The 16,934-nt window shown below is 45.2% G+C and overlaps 1 protein-coding gene across 1 annotated transcript in view; it reads left to right on the forward strand.

Moving 5' to 3' along the window:
- The window catches only part of LOC144277511 (complement C3-like), an 86,016-nt gene that overhangs the window by 5,537 nt on the left and 63,545 nt on the right, over positions 1 to 16,934 (forward strand). Inside the window, exons 3-10 of the mRNA XM_077838328.1 lie at positions 8,084 to 8,246; positions 8,912 to 8,982; positions 9,871 to 9,965; positions 11,169 to 11,251; positions 11,412 to 11,502; positions 11,999 to 12,101; positions 12,197 to 12,317; positions 15,036 to 15,151. Of these exons, the coding sequence (XP_077694454.1) occupies positions 8,084 to 8,246; positions 8,912 to 8,982; positions 9,871 to 9,965; positions 11,169 to 11,251; positions 11,412 to 11,502; positions 11,999 to 12,101; positions 12,197 to 12,317; positions 15,036 to 15,151 (843 nt within the window). The remainder of the gene's footprint in view (positions 1 to 8,083; positions 8,247 to 8,911; positions 8,983 to 9,870; positions 9,966 to 11,168; positions 11,252 to 11,411; positions 11,503 to 11,998; positions 12,102 to 12,196; positions 12,318 to 15,035; positions 15,152 to 16,934) is intronic.

Raw genomic sequence — 16,934 nt, forward strand, 5'->3', positions numbered from 1 at the left:
GACTGTGCCATCCTGGGAAGCCCCCTCCACCTGGGGTATTTTATGGCAGCTGTGTAAGCTGCTGGAGGAACTGCATGTAGAGTGGATTAGTAAAAGGCCATGGTTTCTTTTGGATTCTTTCCATGTATAATGGCATAACGAGTGCCGTCCCACAGGGATCGGTTCTGGGTCCGGTTCTGTTCAATATCTTTGTTAGGGTTCCCTCCCTACTCTGAACTTTGGGGTACAGATGTGGGGACCTGCATGAAAGACCCCCCCAATGCTTATTTTACCAGCTTAGGTTAAAAACTTCCCCAAGGCAAAAATTCCCTTCCTTGTCCTTGGACGGTGTTGCTGCCACCACCAAGTGATTACACAAAAATTCAGGAAAGGGTCACTTGGAGTCCCTATTCCCCCAAAATATCCTCCCAAGCCCCTTCACCCCCTTTCCTGGGTAGGCTTGAGAATAATATACCAACCAATAGGTTAACAAAGTGAGCACAGACCAAACCCTTTGGTTTTTAGGACACTAAAAATCAATCAGATTTTTAAAAGAAGAACTTTATTATAAAGAAAAAAGTAAAAGAATCACACCTGCAAAATCAGGATGGAAGGTAACTTTACCGGGTAATAAAAAGATTTAAAACACAGAGGACTTCCCTCAGTACTCAGCTTCACAGTTACAAAACAGGAATAAAACTCCCTCTTAGCACAGGGAAAATTCACAAGCTAAAACAAAAGATAATCTAATGCATTTCCTTGCCTTACTTACAATTAGATGGATCATTTTATGTATGTTTTCAGGAGATGTTTTACCTGCCTGGTCTCTCTCTCCATCTGGAGAGGGAACAACAAAGAGAGCACAAAGAAAACCTCCCCATCCCCCATATTTGAAAGTTTCTTCTTTCCTCATTGGCCCTTCTGGTCAGGTACCAACTAGATTATATGAGCTTCTTAACCCCTTACAGGTAAAGTGATTTAGAACAGCTTCCCAGGAGGAATTTTATGTTACCCTTATTTGTATGCTTATGACACATCCCCCAAATCACAGACGGTGCTGGACAGCCTGTTTCGCACTGGCTGTGATTTTTTTCCTGGAGCTTTAGGAGAAAACAGAGTTAATAAGACACATGCACCTTTAGACATACTACTGATTATATAAAAACTAACAATATTTTCCACATTTTAAGGACTATTTTAACCAGTTGATTTTGGGAAACTTTTATTGGAGAGGGCATTAGCCATGTTGTTAGAAGCCCCTGAAATGTGTTGTATTTCAAAATCAAAATTTTCGAGACCTAAACTTCACCAAAGAAGTTTTTTGTTATTTTTCTTGATGGTATGAAGCCACTTTAGCGCAGCATGGTCGGTGTGCAGGTGGAAACGCTGTCCTCAAACGTATGGGCGTAGCTTCTCCAGAGCATACACAATGGCGTAACATTCCTTTTCTGTAATTGACCAGTGGCTTTTCCTCTCAGACAGTTTTTTGCTGAGAAACACAACAGGATGGAATTTTCAATTCGGTTCTTCCTGCATTAAAACTGCTTCCACACCACGCTCGGACGCATCTGTGGTTACTAGGAAAGGTTTGTCAAAGTTTGGGGCCCTTAGTACAGGGTCAGACATGAGTGTTTTTAAGCTGGTTAAAGGCCTTTTGTCACTCTTCAGTCCACTGAGCTGAATTTGGCTGGGGTTTTTTTGGTCAGGTCTGTCAGTGGGGCGGCGATTTGGCTGTAATGTGGTACAAATCACCTGTAATATCCGACCAAGCCTAAGAAGGATGGGACCTGTTTTTTTGACAGGCCACTTTTGGATAGCATTTAGAATCATAGAATATCAGGGTTGGAAGGGACCTCAGGAGGTCATCTAGTCCAACCCCCTGCTCAAAGCAGGACCAATCCCCAGTTTTTGCCCCAGATCCCTAAATGGCCCCCTCAAGGATTGAACTCACAACTTTGGGTTTAGCAGGCCAATGCTCAAACCACTGAGCTATCCCTCCCCCACTTTGGCCTGTAGGGGGTTGATAATTTTTTGACCCACCTAGTGTCCAAGGTACGTTACTTTGTTTAGGCCTATTTGACACTTTTTAGCCTTAACAGTTAGTTCTGCCTCCCTTATGCGCTCAAAGACTTTTTGCAGATGCTTTAGGTGTTTTGCCCATGAATCTGAAAATATGGCCACATCATTAAGGTAGGTGACTGCAGATTCTCCCAATTCTGCTAGGAAACTATTTACAAGTTTTTGGAAGGAGGTGGGTGCATTTCGCAGCCCCAAAAGGGAGCACATTAAATTCATACAGCCCCTTATGGGTGGTGAAGGCTGACCTTTCCTTGGCGGATTCATCCAGCGGTACCTGCCAGTACCCCTTGATTAAGTCTAAGGTAGAGATGAACTGGACATCCCAGTTTTTTCAATAGCTCATCTGTGCGTGGCATTGGATAGTTGTCTGGGTGAGTTACAGCATTTAGCTTAAGGTAGTCCATGTAAAAGGGTATCTCCCCATCTGGTTTGGGAACTAGAACCACTGGAGATGCCCATGCACTTTTAGAGGGGCGGATTACACCCATTTGTAGCATGTCCTGGATTTTCCGTTTTATAGCAGTTTTGGCTTGAGGAGCCACCTGGTAAGGTTGGGCTCTAATTGGGCAAGCATTACCTGTGTCAATGGAGTGGTATGCCCGTTCGGTCCGTCCTGCGGTGGCTGGGAACATCGGCATGAAGCTAGTGCACAGCTCCTTGATTTACTGTCGCTGCATACGTCCGAGAGTCATGGAGAGGTTCACCTTTTCCACGCCACCATCACTTTTTCTTTATAGTAGACACTTTTAGGCCACTCAGTGTCATCTCCTCCCTGGGCAGTAAACGTACACTTTAGGCTTTAGGTTTGAGGTGGTGGATGCTATGAGATAGTTAACAGCTCCCAGGTGCTCTTAGACAGTAAATGGCCCTTTTCACGATGCTTCCATCTTATGGGCCTGCAGTGACTTCAAGACCATGACCTTTGAAGGAACGCTTTCTGGTATGTTTATCATACCAGGCCTTTTGCTCTTTTTAAGCATCTTTTAGGTTTTTTTAGCAAGGGCTAAAGAGTTTCGGAGTATGTTTTGTATGTTGTTTACAAAGTCCAGAATGTTAGTTCCTGGAGAAGGCATAAACCCCTCCCATTGCTGCCTTACCAACTATAATGGCCCCTTAACCTCGTGGCCATACAAAAGTTCAAATGTTGAAAACCCCAAACTGGGATGTGGTACAGCCCTGTAGGCAAAGAGCAACTGCTGCAACACTAGGTTCCAGTCACTGGAGTGTTTATTTACGAATTTACGTATCATGGCCCCCAAAGTTTTACTAAATTCCTTTACCAGGCCATTTGTTTGATGGTGGTAAGGGGTGGCAACCAAGTGGTTCACCCCAAAGATTTTTTATGGTCCCTGCCAGGAAATTAGTTCCCAAATCTGCAAGGATATCAGAGGGCCAATCTACCCTGGCAAAAATGTCTGTTAATGCCTGGCACACACTTTTAGCCCTGGTGTTGCTTAATGCTACTGCTTCCGGCCATCGGGTGGTAAAACTCATGAAAGTCAGTATGTACTGCTTTCCTCTGGATGTCTTTTTTGGGAAAAAGAAAATGAGGACTTGAGGCACCTTAGAGACTAATAAATTTATTTGAGCATAAGCTTTAGTGAACTACAGCTTATGCTCAAATAAATTGGTTAGTCTCTAAGGTGCCACAAGTCCTCCTTTTCTTTTTGCAGACACAGACTAACACGGCTGCTCCTCTGAAACCTGTCATTATTTTTTGGGAAAGGACCTAGCATATTCACAGCTACTCACTTAAATGGAACTTTAATTATGGGGAGTGGCTGGAGAGGGGCCTTGACCTGGTTTGGGGGTTTTCCCACTGTTTGGCACACCTTACAAGACTGTACATAGGTAGAAACGTCCTTGCCCGTTCCCTCCCAGTGGAATGACTTCCCCAAATGGTCTTTGGTCCTGTTCACCCCAGCATGGCCACTAGGATGATCGTGGGCTAAGCTCAAGAGCTTTACCTGGTACTTGGTTGGAACTACCAACTGTTTTTGAGGATGCCAGTCGTCCTGGTGTCCAAGCTCCCTGGAGGCTTTCATTTGTTTTCTACTCAGCCTGGAACTGTTTTTTTGATGCTGGAGTCATCAGTTCCTCACTGGATTGTGGACTTGGGCTTGTCCCTCTGGAAGTGATGTAGGTGATGGGGTTGTTTTCGTTGACTGTGAACTGCTTTCCACTTGTGCGCTATGTAGTATTTTAGGCTCCAGCTGAGCCTGTTGGGCAGGTTTAGCTGCTGGTGACAGTGCAGGCTTGGTGGTGCCCTCTGGCATTGGAGTTGTGGACAGGGTTGCAAGCGCTGGACTGCAGCGCTGGCAATGGATCTGGTGCTGGTTGCTCTGCCTGTTCCGGTTCTGGGACTGGTTCTGGTTGGGTCTCCGGGACTGGAGTCACTGTTGCTGTTGCAATCTTTGGCATGGGGTCTGGTTCCACCACCTCGGTCTGGGTCTTTGGTAACACAGACGGGGCCCTGGTAGAAGGCTCAGGAACAGGGGTAGGTGTGAAGACTTGCTTAGCCTGGCTGCAGGTGACCATTTCCACTCTTTTGGCTAGCTTTACATGATTGGCCAAGTCTTTCCCCAGCAGCATGGGAATGGGATAGTTGTCATAGACTGCAAAAGTCCACATTCCTGACCAGCCCTCATGCTGGACAGGCAACTAGGCTGTAGGCAAGTTTGAAGAGTTTGACATGAAGAGTTAAATCGTCACTTGGGCCTCTGGATTGATGAATTTGGGGTCCACTACGGATTGGTGGATAGCTGACACCTGTGCTCTAGTGTCCCTCCATGCGATAACCTTCTTTCCGCCCACACTCACAGTTTCCCTTCGCTCTGAGGGTATCTGGGAGGCATCTGGGCCTGAGGACCTTTGGTGTGATTTTGGTGTAATGAACTGCAATCTGTTGGGGTTCTTGGGGCAGTTGGCCTTCCCACGCCCCAGCTCATTACATTTAAAACATCGCCCAGCTGACTGGTCACTGGAGCCAGGTGGGTTGCTGAAAAATGGTGTGGTGGACCGATAAGGTGTTTGGGTTTTTTTGGGGATGGGGTGTAGGTGGGGCCTTGGGCTGCCCCTGATGGTAGGGTGTTGTCTAGGGTTTACCCTTCTGATATCCGCTCCAACTGCTCCTAGCTTTTTTATTTTCCGCCACCTCCACCCATTTGATTTCGCTCTCCCCGCCTCAATTACAGTTTTGGGCTTCCCATCTAGGATGTACCTTTCTATTTCCCCAGGAACACCCTCTAAGAACTGCTCCATTTGCATTAGGAAAGACAGATCTTTCAGAGATTTAACACTTGCTCCTGATATCCAGGCATTCCAGTTTTTTACAATGTGGTCGGCGTGTCGGGAAAATGCCACGTCCGGTTTCCACCTTAGGGCTTTGAACCATCGACGGGCCTGCTCGGGTGTTAGCCCCATTCGAATATGGCCTTTTTTAAAAAAAAGTTCATAGATGTTCATGTGTTCCTTAGGCATTTCAGCTGCCACCTCTGCTAAGGTTTCACTGAGCTGCAGCCTCAGTTCCATATTCTGGTCTGTAGAGATGCTGTACCCAAGGCAGGCCCTTTTGAAACTTTTTAAGAAGGCCTCTGAATCATCGCCTACCTTGTGGGTGGGGAATTTTTTGGAATGGGAAGCAGCACCTGGAGAAGGACTGTTAGGGTTATTTGGTAGACCCAGCTTAGCCCTTTCCAGCTCTAAATGCTTCAGCTTTAACTCCATATCCAAGTGTTTCGCCTCTGCCTCCAAGCGCTTTGCCTCTTTCCTCTCCTCCACCTCCAACTCCAAGCACTTTAAGTCCATTTGTCTTTCATGTTCCTTTCGTTTTTCTTTAGCTTCCAGTCTGGCTAATTCCAGTTTTTTCTGGACCTTACTTTCCATCATTTTTGCTAGCCTTCTTGCACTTAGCCTAGCCTAGCCTGAGAGCTAGGGAAAAAACAAAAAAAACAACCAGCTTGTGAATTCCCTTGCTATAGCTTAACTACTTTGCCCTCAGACAAAAAACAAAAAACAAAAAAACCCTCCAGCTGATCTCAGCTAAAAAAAACCAAACCCCACCCCCCGCCCTGCAAAACCCTCCCTGGTTTTCAAGCAGCCAAAAGAAAAAATGTGTCCTTTTCAAATCCTGAGGTCTGTGCTTCTGGTTCAAAATGATCCCACCTCTACCACCATGTCAGGGTTCCCTCCCCACTCTGAACTCTGGGGTACAGATGTGGGGACCCGCATGAAAGGTTATTTTTACCAGCTTAGGTTAAAAACTTCCCCAAGGCACAAATTCCCTTTCCTGTCCTTAGACGGTATTGCTGCCACCACCAAGTGATTACACAAAAATTCAGGAAAGGGTCACTTGGAGTCCCTATTCCCTCAAAATATCTCCCAAGCCCCTTCACCCCCTTTCCTGGGGAGGCTTGAGAGTAATATACCAACCAATAGGTTAACAAAGTGAGCACAGACCAAACCCTTTGTTTTTTAGGACACTAAAAATCAATCAGGTTCTAAAAAGGAGAACTTTATTATAAAGAAAAAAGTAAAAGAATCACACCTTCAAAATCAGGATGGAAGGTAACTTTACAGGATAATGAAAAGATTTAAAACACAGAGGACTTCCCTCAGTACTCAGCTTCACAGTTACAAAACAGGAATAAAACTCCCTCTTAGCACAGGGAAAATTCACAAGCTAAAACAAAAGATAATCTAACGCATTTCCTTGCCTTACTTACAATTAGATGGATCATTTTATGTATGTTTTCAGGAGATGTTTTACCTGCCTGGTCTCTCTCTCCATCTGGAGAGGGAACAACAAAGAGCACAAAGAAAACCTCCCCATCCCCCGGAGATTTGAAAGTTTCTTCTTTCCTCATTGGCCCTTCTGGTCAGGTGCCAACTAGGTTATGTGAGCTTCTTAACCCTTTACAGGTAAAGTGATTTAGAACAGCTTTCCAGGAGGGATTTTATGTTACCCTTATTTGTATGTTTATGACAATCTTCATCAATGATTTAGATAATGGCATGGAGAGTACACTTATAAAGTTTACAGACGATACCAAGCTGGGAGGGGGTGTAAGTGCTTTGGAGGATAGGATTAAAATTTAAAATGATCTGGACAAACTGGAGAAATGGTCTGAAGTAAATAGAATGAAATTCAATAAGGACAAATGCAAAGTACTCCACTTAGGAAGGAACAATCAGTTGCACACGTACAAAATGGGAAATGACTGCCTAGGAAGGAGTGCTGTGGAAAGGGATCCTGGGGTCATAGTGGATTACAAGCTAAATATGAGTCAACAGTGTAACTCTGTTGCAAAAAACCAAACATCATTCTGTGATGTATTAGCAGGAGTATTGTAAGCAAGACATGAGAAGTCATTCTTCCGCTCTATTCTGCAATGATTTGGCCTCCATGGAAGTATTGTGTCCAGTTCTGGGCACCACATTTCAGGAAAGATGTGGACAAATTGGAGAAAGTCCAGAGAAGAGAAACAAAAATGATTAAATGTCGAGAAAACATGACCTTTGAGGGAAGATTGAAAAAAATTGGGTTTGTTTAGTCTGGAGAAGAGAAGACTGAGAGGGGACATCATAAAAGTTTTCAAGTAGATAAAAGGTTGTTGCAAGGAGGAGGGAGAAAAATTGTTCGTCTTAACCTCTGAGGATAGGACAAGAAGCAACAGGCTTAAATTGCACCAAGGACGGTTTAGGTTGGACATCAGAAAAAAATTCCTAACTGTCAGAGCAGTTAAGCACTGGTATAAATTGCCTTGGGAGGTTGTGGAATCTCCATCATTGGGGATTTTTAAGAGCAGGTTGGACAAACACCTGTCAGGGATGGTCTAGATAATACTTAGTCCTGGCCTGAGTGAAGGGGACTGGACTAGATGACCTCCCGAGGTCCCTTTCAGTTCTATGATTCTGTGATTTTATAACTTAAGCGTCAACACTGCAAAGGTCTTTTGCATAGAGCATCCCTTGTGGTGGTGAGTAAAAGCAGGAGGAACTTATCCACGCACTTCTTCTCATGCAGGTCCCCACCAAAAACATAACAAAAGATTCCAAACAAAACCAGTATGTTGTGGTCCAGGCTAAGTTCCCTCAGCAAACCCTGGAGAAAGTGGTTCTGGTCCATTTCCACAGTGGATACATCTTTATCCAGACGGATAAAACCATCTATACACCTGGGTCTACAGGTACTGCCTTCCCCTGGTTTCTTCTAATGGGAAGGGGTGGGAGCTGCTGATGTCATGCCATATCTACAGCAGGGCTGCAGGGTCCATCCTGTGCATATGGCTTTGCTTGTTTGATTGAAGATGGAGGACAGTTGGAAAAGAGACTCTGCCACCACCAATTTGTAATATTTCACCCTTCACCATCGTCCCAGTTGTGATGTCCCATTGAGTGTTAGATACCGAAAGACTGGGTGGGCCATGGGATTGAGAATTGGTGATGGAACTTTTCAAATCCCAGTGACTGGTTCTGCTCCATCTTGTAGTGAGATACATGCCCCCATCTGACAGCCGTCCCAAAGCCTGTGTGAAATAGGGGCTGCTAATCCCAGCTCATTCAGAGTAGGACAGGTCCCTGCAATGACAAAGCCCTCCCACCTGGTACTTAGGGACAGGGGAGAAAAGCAAGACAACGCCCTAAAGAAAAAAGCCATGGAGATCTCCAACTTTAGAAAGTGGCTATTGTGAAACAACCCATGTTGAGGGCTGATGGCTCAGATCCTCCATGGAGTTAGGCACTGAACTCCCGTTGGTTTCAATCGGACTTAGACACCTAAGTAGCTTTGAGAATCTGGGCCAAGGTGTTTATCAGTTAACAATGTCCCTCTCTTCTCTCTTTATTTTCTCAGTCCTCTGTCGGATCTTCACTGTGGGTCACAGACTGGAACCGGTGTCTAAGAGAGTGATCGTGGAGTTTGAGGTGAGGTCGCTGTTCTGAGTGAGCCCATGGGGGGATAGGTGTGTTTAGCCACTTGTCTGGGTAACGCGCAGCAATTTAATGTGTCTGAGGAGGCTGCATACAACCCCTGCCTGTAGTAGCAACATGGTACGGCTGGGAGAAAAGCAAATGATTGTCTGAGGTCCCTCCTTGCAAACCTCTGGCGTGCAAATTCTCCTCCAGTCATGAGGGAGGTTACGAAGTTTGCAGGGGCAGCAGCCAGGCAGCTCTCGCGGGAAGTCCCGTGGTTCTGCAATGGTGTTAACCCTTGAGGAAAGTTGCATGGAGTTCTTTGGGAAGAGCCAAGCAGGTGCTTGTCTGGGAAGGCTGAAGACAAGGAGCCACTGCAAGGAGGGTGTAAAGTGGTGGCAGGAACAGAGATTAGAGCTACAGGCGTTAGTCCTCTTAAGGCCCTTTCTTCTGATTTTTATGATCCATAAAATAAAGTAACTCAGCTGCAAAACCCTGGGCAATAATTCCCAGGGGGTTCCCTCACCTCAGCCAGCTGGGAGGGGAGAAAACACGCCTGTCCCTTCAGTTCCTCTTTGACTCAGTTTCCCCTTTCTTTGACACTCTGCCCTGAGCAGCAGCATAACCAGCTGGGGCCTTGAGATGGGGAGCAGCTGTGGTTGGCAGAGTGACCCAGCCCTTTGGGCAGCTCCAAGTTTTGCAGAAAGCTCAGGGTTAAGCCTGGCATCTGCAAGATTCTGTCATGGAGGCTCTTCAGTCTTTCGAGCTGCTTCCTTGAGTTCTTCGGTGGAAGTATGGAGAACCGTCCAGTGGCCCAGGAATGTAAATGTGGCAGATGATGCTGTTAAGAGCTATTGACAGCATTTTTCTCCCTAAACTCTTAACTTGTTTACTTTTCAGACCCCTGAGTCCATTATTGTCAAGCAGATTCCCATCTCCGCCCCCTTGAAATCAGGCATCTTGTCCCTGAACCACAACTTGCCGGAGATTGTCAGGTAGATTGCCCTGATGTTACTATGCCTGGACAGAGCAGAGCTTTGCAGGAGTTGGGCAGAGAAGCAGAAGAGATGATGTGGGGCTAGTTACTGTGTGTGGCCCATCAGCTAGATCATCTCCTACAGGCATTTCCAAGTGACGTGGAGAAAACAAACTCTCCTGCCACATACCCAGTCTTGGCATAATTTGATTTGTATTTCTTATCGTTTCGATGGATAATCATGTTTATTTGTAAGCCTTTTTTTTCAGTTTCAATCACTTCAAATGCTCAGTTGTGCAAAATTAAATTATGGGTTTTTATCGTCCCCCATTCTGAGTTTTAGCAATTTAAATTTCACAGGTGGGGGAAAACTTGGGGGCCAGACACGGTGGTGGGGTCTGATAATAATTATTTAATGACAGTAGACACTGAGATTCAAAAAAGCGAAAGATTTATAGCCATTAAAACACAAATTGTCAACATCGTATGTCCAAATACACCAAGTATAAAGCCTTAAATCAAACTGTAGTAAGTTCTCATGCCGCGTTTTTCTTGCTTTGCCTATCTGTAAATTTCGATATTATCGATGGAAATGTGTTTTTGTTGGTATGCGTGTGCACAGTGAAACCAATGACATGTATCGATAAAAAAGTCTACACAGTCACCAGAATGAAGCTGCACTGACTTCCTTGCCATTACTCCTGATTTATTCCAGAGTATGTGAAGGCAGGATCAGGCCCTATTGGCCTGTTTTTCAACCTCCCATTCAGTGGGATTTATGAATGTTCAACTACTATGAAAATTATGTCAGTGAACTGGTGAGTGAGGGGCCTGATTTTGGTATGGATCGGAGTTTCCTTAAGTTTGGGGGTGTTTGGATTTAGGGTTTTGGTCCATGCAGACTGTAGAAACAAGTGCTGGCCACAAAGTTTAGATCGAAACTTCCCAAACCTTGCTGGCCAAAGGTTGAGGGGATTGTGGATCAAATGTTTTGTTCCAAGTACCCACCTCTAGTTCTGGTTCATGAAATTATCAAGGTGCAGAAAAAAATGCCTTGTATGAGATTCCCTGTGGTTCCCTCAAGACGGCTTGAGTTCCACGTATGGCTCAGATTTAGCTTATGGGGCCGATAAAATTACCGGAGAAACAAGTGAGCCAGGTGGGCCTTGCGAAATGTGCGTGTTAAGTGCATTCAGTGTTCCCTCTTATTTCCTTCCTCCAGTCTGGGAACCTGGAAGATCATAGCCAGGTATGAAGACTCCCCTCAGCAGACCTTCAGTGCGCAATTTGATGTTAAGGAGTACGGTAAGAATCCAGCACCCACTGGGCCCAGGCTCAGGGAGTGGGTCTGTCTCTACTCTCCTGACACCATCTTGGAGCAGACTCTCCATTCGGCTAGGCTTTGCTGGCAACCCACCCTCTTCTACAAGCTCAACGTTCTCCTCTTCCTCTCTCGTTTCTCCAGTGTTGCCAAGTTTTGAAGTCATATTGGAGCCGGCTGAGAAGTTTTTATACATCGATGGCATTGAAGACTTCAGGGTTTCTATCACCGCGAGGTGGGTCTGTGACCAGGTGGAAGGGATCAGCTGACTGGGGTAGCAACCACAAGTTTTAGTGCAGAAAAAAACCTAAGTCTTGCATCACTTTGGGAATGTTTTCCACTAAATGTTTTTTTTTTCCCCATGAAGAGTCTCCATTTTCCATGGGAAATTCTCATTTCTTTTTTCATCCAAAAACCCAATGTTCAAAAATGGAGAAAAAAAATTGGCTGAAAACCTTGTGATTCAGAAATGCTGGCGCGGTGCTTCATGGGGGTTGCCATTCAGGTGCTTCATTCTTCCGTTCTTCACCATGGGCTGGGCTTGCTAGCTGGACTTAAACTCCCATGATGCACCATAGCCATGATGGTCCACTTCTCCTTACCATGGTGGATCATGGGAGATATAGACCGACCAAGGAGCTGGGCCTATAGAGGAGAATGGTGGCATAGGGCCATAATATTCAGCGATAGGTTTCCTTGTGGCTTCTCTTGCCCATCCTTTTCTCCTCCAGGTATCTATATGGGAAAGAACTAGATGGCACTGCTTTTGTCCTCTTTGGGGTGAAGATGGATGATGAGAAGAGGAGTATCCCGCAGTCTCTCAAGAGAATCTCGGTAATTCGTGTTCTTGGCTGGAGGGCGGGGGGAGGGATTCACGCCTCCTGGGAAACTCTGTGGGTGAGGTCATGAAACTCTCTCTCCCTTTCTAGATAGAAGATGGAGACGGGGAAGCAATGCTGACGAGACAGATGCTGCAGGCTCGGTTTGCCAACCTGCATGAACTGGTTGGCCATTCGCTCTACATCTCTGTCACCGTTTTGACAGAATCTGGTGAGCATCAGCAATAAGTGCAAAGCCAAGTGCTTTATTCACGGGGTGTTCCAAAGTGGTGCCGAGTGCAGTTCGAGGTGTTGATTTAGATGTATAAAGCCCTATCTACTTGGGTTCTGCAGATCTTAAAGGCTGTAGGCCAGATTCTTATCTCATTCGCTCTGGGGTAAAACTGGTGTGATGGGTTGCTCCCCCCTCCGGGGTGCCACCTGATGTATTGGGGTACCACTGTGCCCGGCTTTTCCACCAGCCTGGGCTCCCTTACACTGTCCTGATGAGCCAGGACCTCTCAAGTCTCCAACAGCACACACACAGGAAGGGACATGCCCAGCTGCAGGAAGACAAGACACTGAAATCAGCTGCATAGGAAGGCTTCAGCTAAAGCATTTCCCAGCACTCACGTACACACCCCTTCTGGCATGTAAACCCAAAATTGTACTGTTTTGCACTGCACAGACAACTGTACAGCGTAAGCTCATGAAATTCGCCCCCTCTCTCAGTGTGGAGGACGATATGCACAGCTTTTTGCTCCCCAGTTATGAATTCCACAAACTGGTTTTAGAGAAAACAAAAACAAGTTTATTAACTACAAAAGATTTTAAGTGGTTATAAGGGATAGGAAACAGATCAAAACAGATTACCCAGCAAACAAAACAAAAATGCAATATAAGCTCAGATACTAAAGAAACTGGTTACAAGCACTAATTTCTCAACCTAAATGTTGTTTTAGGCAGATTGCAGAGTTTCTTGAAGGCAAGCTGCTCTTGCTTGCAGCTTAAAACTCCAGGTATTTCTTTTACAGGCTAGACACCCTCCGTCTAGCCTTGTCAGTCCTTTCTTCCCAGATCAGTCTTAGATGTTTATAGCAGTCATCTTGAGTGAAGCTTCAGTGAAGAACCGACCCTGATTATTGCACTTCCCTGCCTTAAATAGGTTTTACATATGGTGGGAATCCTTTGTCTTCCAGTGTGATTCCCACCCCCGGACAGTGGAAAAGGACAAATTTTATTATGGAGTCTAGTATCAGGTGACTTAATCACATGGCACTGCAGCCATAACTCACACAAAGGAAGTCCATTTGCAGCATCCCAGGAAGATGGGAGATTACCCTCTTCAAAGTCCTATTGTTCTCCCTAGCAGTCTATTGACTTGTATCCAGCTAGCCAGCCAGACTGATTGCATTTTGTCTGGTGGGTGTTCTCCGGGTGCAAAAACTTTTGTAGTACAGATGTAGGGTCAATATTCCTAACTTAAGATACAAAAATGATATGTGCATACAAATGGGATAATCATATTCAGTAAATCATAACCTTTCCAATGATATCTCACAAGTCCCATCTTGCATAAAACACATCTTAGTTATGCTATAATCATATAATAACAATATTTCTCTGAAGAATATGGGGTGTAATGTCACACCTGGAATAACTCCAGATTTACACCAGCGAAAGTAGCTTGAAACTCTTGCACCTTTGTTTTCTCCGCATTGCACCTTTCCATTTCTAAGAGTTCTGGGTCAGCTCTTAGAGATAGTCTAGGCATATTTACTCTTGTCTGAGTGCGTGGGATGGACTAGATGACTTCTCGAGGTCCCTTCCAGCTCTACATAGCTTTGGTCTCTTAACTTTCCCTGCAGAGGGAGCAGCCATTCTGTTCCGAGCAGCTGTAGCTTGTTACAGATGAAACTAGTAGCTGAAAGCCTGTGCCATTGCACGGGTGTGGCAATTGGGCCAAGTAATCCAAACAACCAATGAAATTACTGCATGCAAATTAGTTGTAGAGTAGAGGTGGTGATTGGTTGGTTGAGTTGTGTCTGATATCACAATGGTCTAGGACTCTTGGCATGCCATATGCCTTACTGGAGTTGTACACCAGGCTTGTACCTTCAGAATGGCTGGGGACTTACAAATTGGCTGGTAACAGACTGCAAATCCCAGTGATAATTGAACCTGGTGATATTGTAATTAAGAAGAGCCCTTCTCTTGCTTATATAGCTGCTTCCATCACTTCACACAGACACAACAGACATTCTAGGCTTCAGAGTGGTACAACCTCAGAGTGACAGTCCTGGAATCTTATTATATAGATAGATACACAAACACTGTGCTTTCTCTCTCCCAGAGACTTTGTTTTTGTTCTTTCTTGTTGCTTCTTTAAAAGCTAAAATAAGTTGTTTTAGCATGAAAGGGACTGATTCTGTTTTCACTGCTACAGTGCAACTGACTATAGGGGAGTTATTCCTGATTTATACTGGCGTGAGAACAGAATCAGGCTCAACGGCCTGCAGTAATGCCAACCCCAAACATGCAAAAATCACAAGTCAGTCCCTCCGCTCCCAAAATCACGAGATCATATTAAAAATCATGAGGGTTTTTTTAAAAATAGTAAACTTTGGTTGCTTTTTCTTTCCCTCCTGGCTTTTGAGGCATTAGTTCGCACTTGGGACATGCTTTCAAGCTTTTCTCTGCAACCAGGAGGGTTAGAAATGTATTTCTTCTTTTAAATGACAGCTGAGATTCTCATGCCATATGGTGATTCTAGCAGCTGGGGCTTGAAGACAAGGAATTAAAACAGGAGACTCATGATAAAATCACAAGAATCAGCGGCACTGAATCAACATCTGACCATGGCCTATTCCTTGTGTTTTACTCTGGACCTTAAGGACAAAATTTGTATTCCCTAGCTCAGTTTTAATTGACCCATGGCTTCTCTCTTTAGGCAGTGACATGGTGGAAGCGGAGAGCACCGGAATTGACATTGTGACATCTTCCTATCAGATCCACTTCACAAAAACACCCAAGTACTTCAAGCCGGGGATGCCCTTTGAACTCATGGTAATATCTCTTCTTCTGGATCATGCTCACTGTTGCCTGAGGTGTATAAAGAGGAGAGAACTATGGGTACTAGGGTGGTGAGGGTGGTATCAGAATTTAGAATAGAACAGAAACAAAGGGCCACATTCCAATCTCAGTTACACCAACCTAATTCCAGTGTGACTCCACTAAATGCAATGGAATCACTCTAGATTTACACTAGCCTAACAAGAGCAGAGTCTGGCCCAAAAGCTGACAGCAAAGACAAGGTGTGAAATGAGAACAGGAGGACTTGTGGCACCTTAGAGACTAACTACTTTATTTGAGCATAAGCTTTCGTGAGCTACAGCTCACTTCATTGAATGCATAAAATGGAAAGTACAGTGATAAGATTTTATATATACACACATACCATGAAAAAAAACATGAAAAAATATACATTGTAAGGAGAGGGGGGGAGGGATAGCTCAGTGGTTTGAGCATTGGTCTGCTAAACCCAGGGTTGCGAGTTCAATCCTTCAGGGGGCCATTTAGGGATCTGGGGCAAACATTGGGGACTGGTCCTGCTTTGAGCAGGTGGTTGGTCGAGATGACCTCCTGAGGTCCCTTCCAACTCTGATATTCTATGATTCTATGAGAGTGATCACTTAAGATGAGCTATTACCAGCAGGAGAGTGGGGTGGGGGAGAGAAAACCTGGCCACTATGGATGTAGAATCCCTCTACACCAATATTCCACACAAAGATGGACTACAAGCCATCAGGAACACTATCCTGGATAATGTCACGGCAAACCTGATGGGTGAACTTTGTGACTTTGTCCTCACCCATAACTATTTCACATTTGGGGACAATGTATACCTTCAAATCAGCAGCACTGCTATGGGTACCCGCATGGCCCCACAGTATGCCAACATTTTTATGGCTGACTTAGGACAGCGATTCCTTAGCTCTCGTCCCCTAACGCCCCTGCTCTACTTGCGCTGTATTGATGACATCTTCATCATCTGGATCCATGGAAAAGAAGCCCTTGAGGAATTCCACCATGATTTCAACAATTTCCATCCCACCATCAACCTCAGCCTGGTCCAGTCCACACAAGAGATCCACTTCCTGGACACTACAGTGCTAATAAACGATGGTCACATAAACACCACCCTATACCAAAAACCTACTGACCGCTATTCCTACCTACATGCCTCCAGCTTTCACCCAGACCACACCACATGATCCATTGTCTACAGCCAAGCTCTACGATACAACCGCATTTGCTCCAACCCCTCAGACAGAGACAAACACCTACAAGATCTCTATCAAGCATTCTTACAACTACAGTACCCACCTGCTGAAGTGAAGAAACAGATTGACAGAGGCAGAAGATTACCCAGAAGTCATCTACTACAGGACAGGCCCAACAAAGAAAATAACAGAACGCCACTAGCCATCACCTTCAGCCCCCAACTAAAACCTCTCCAATGCATTATCAAGGTTCTACAACCTATCCTGAAGGACGACCCATCACTCTCACAATTCTTGGGAGACAGGCCAGTCCTTGCCTACAGACAGCCCCCCAACCTGAAGCAAATACTCACCAGCAACCACACACCACACAACAGAACCACTAACCCAGGAATCTATCCTTGCAACAAAGCCCGTTGCCAACTGTGCCCACATATCTATTCAAGGGACACCATCATAGGACCTAATCACATCAGCCACACTATCAGAGGCTCGTTCACCTGCACATCTACCAATGTGATCTATGCCATCAACTGCCAGCAATGCCCCTCAGCCATGTACATTGG

This window comes from Eretmochelys imbricata, chromosome 20, assembly GCF_965152235.1.
Source record: "Eretmochelys imbricata isolate rEreImb1 chromosome 20, rEreImb1.hap1, whole genome shotgun sequence".
Classification (NCBI taxonomy): Eukaryota; Metazoa; Chordata; order Testudines; family Cheloniidae; genus Eretmochelys; species Eretmochelys imbricata.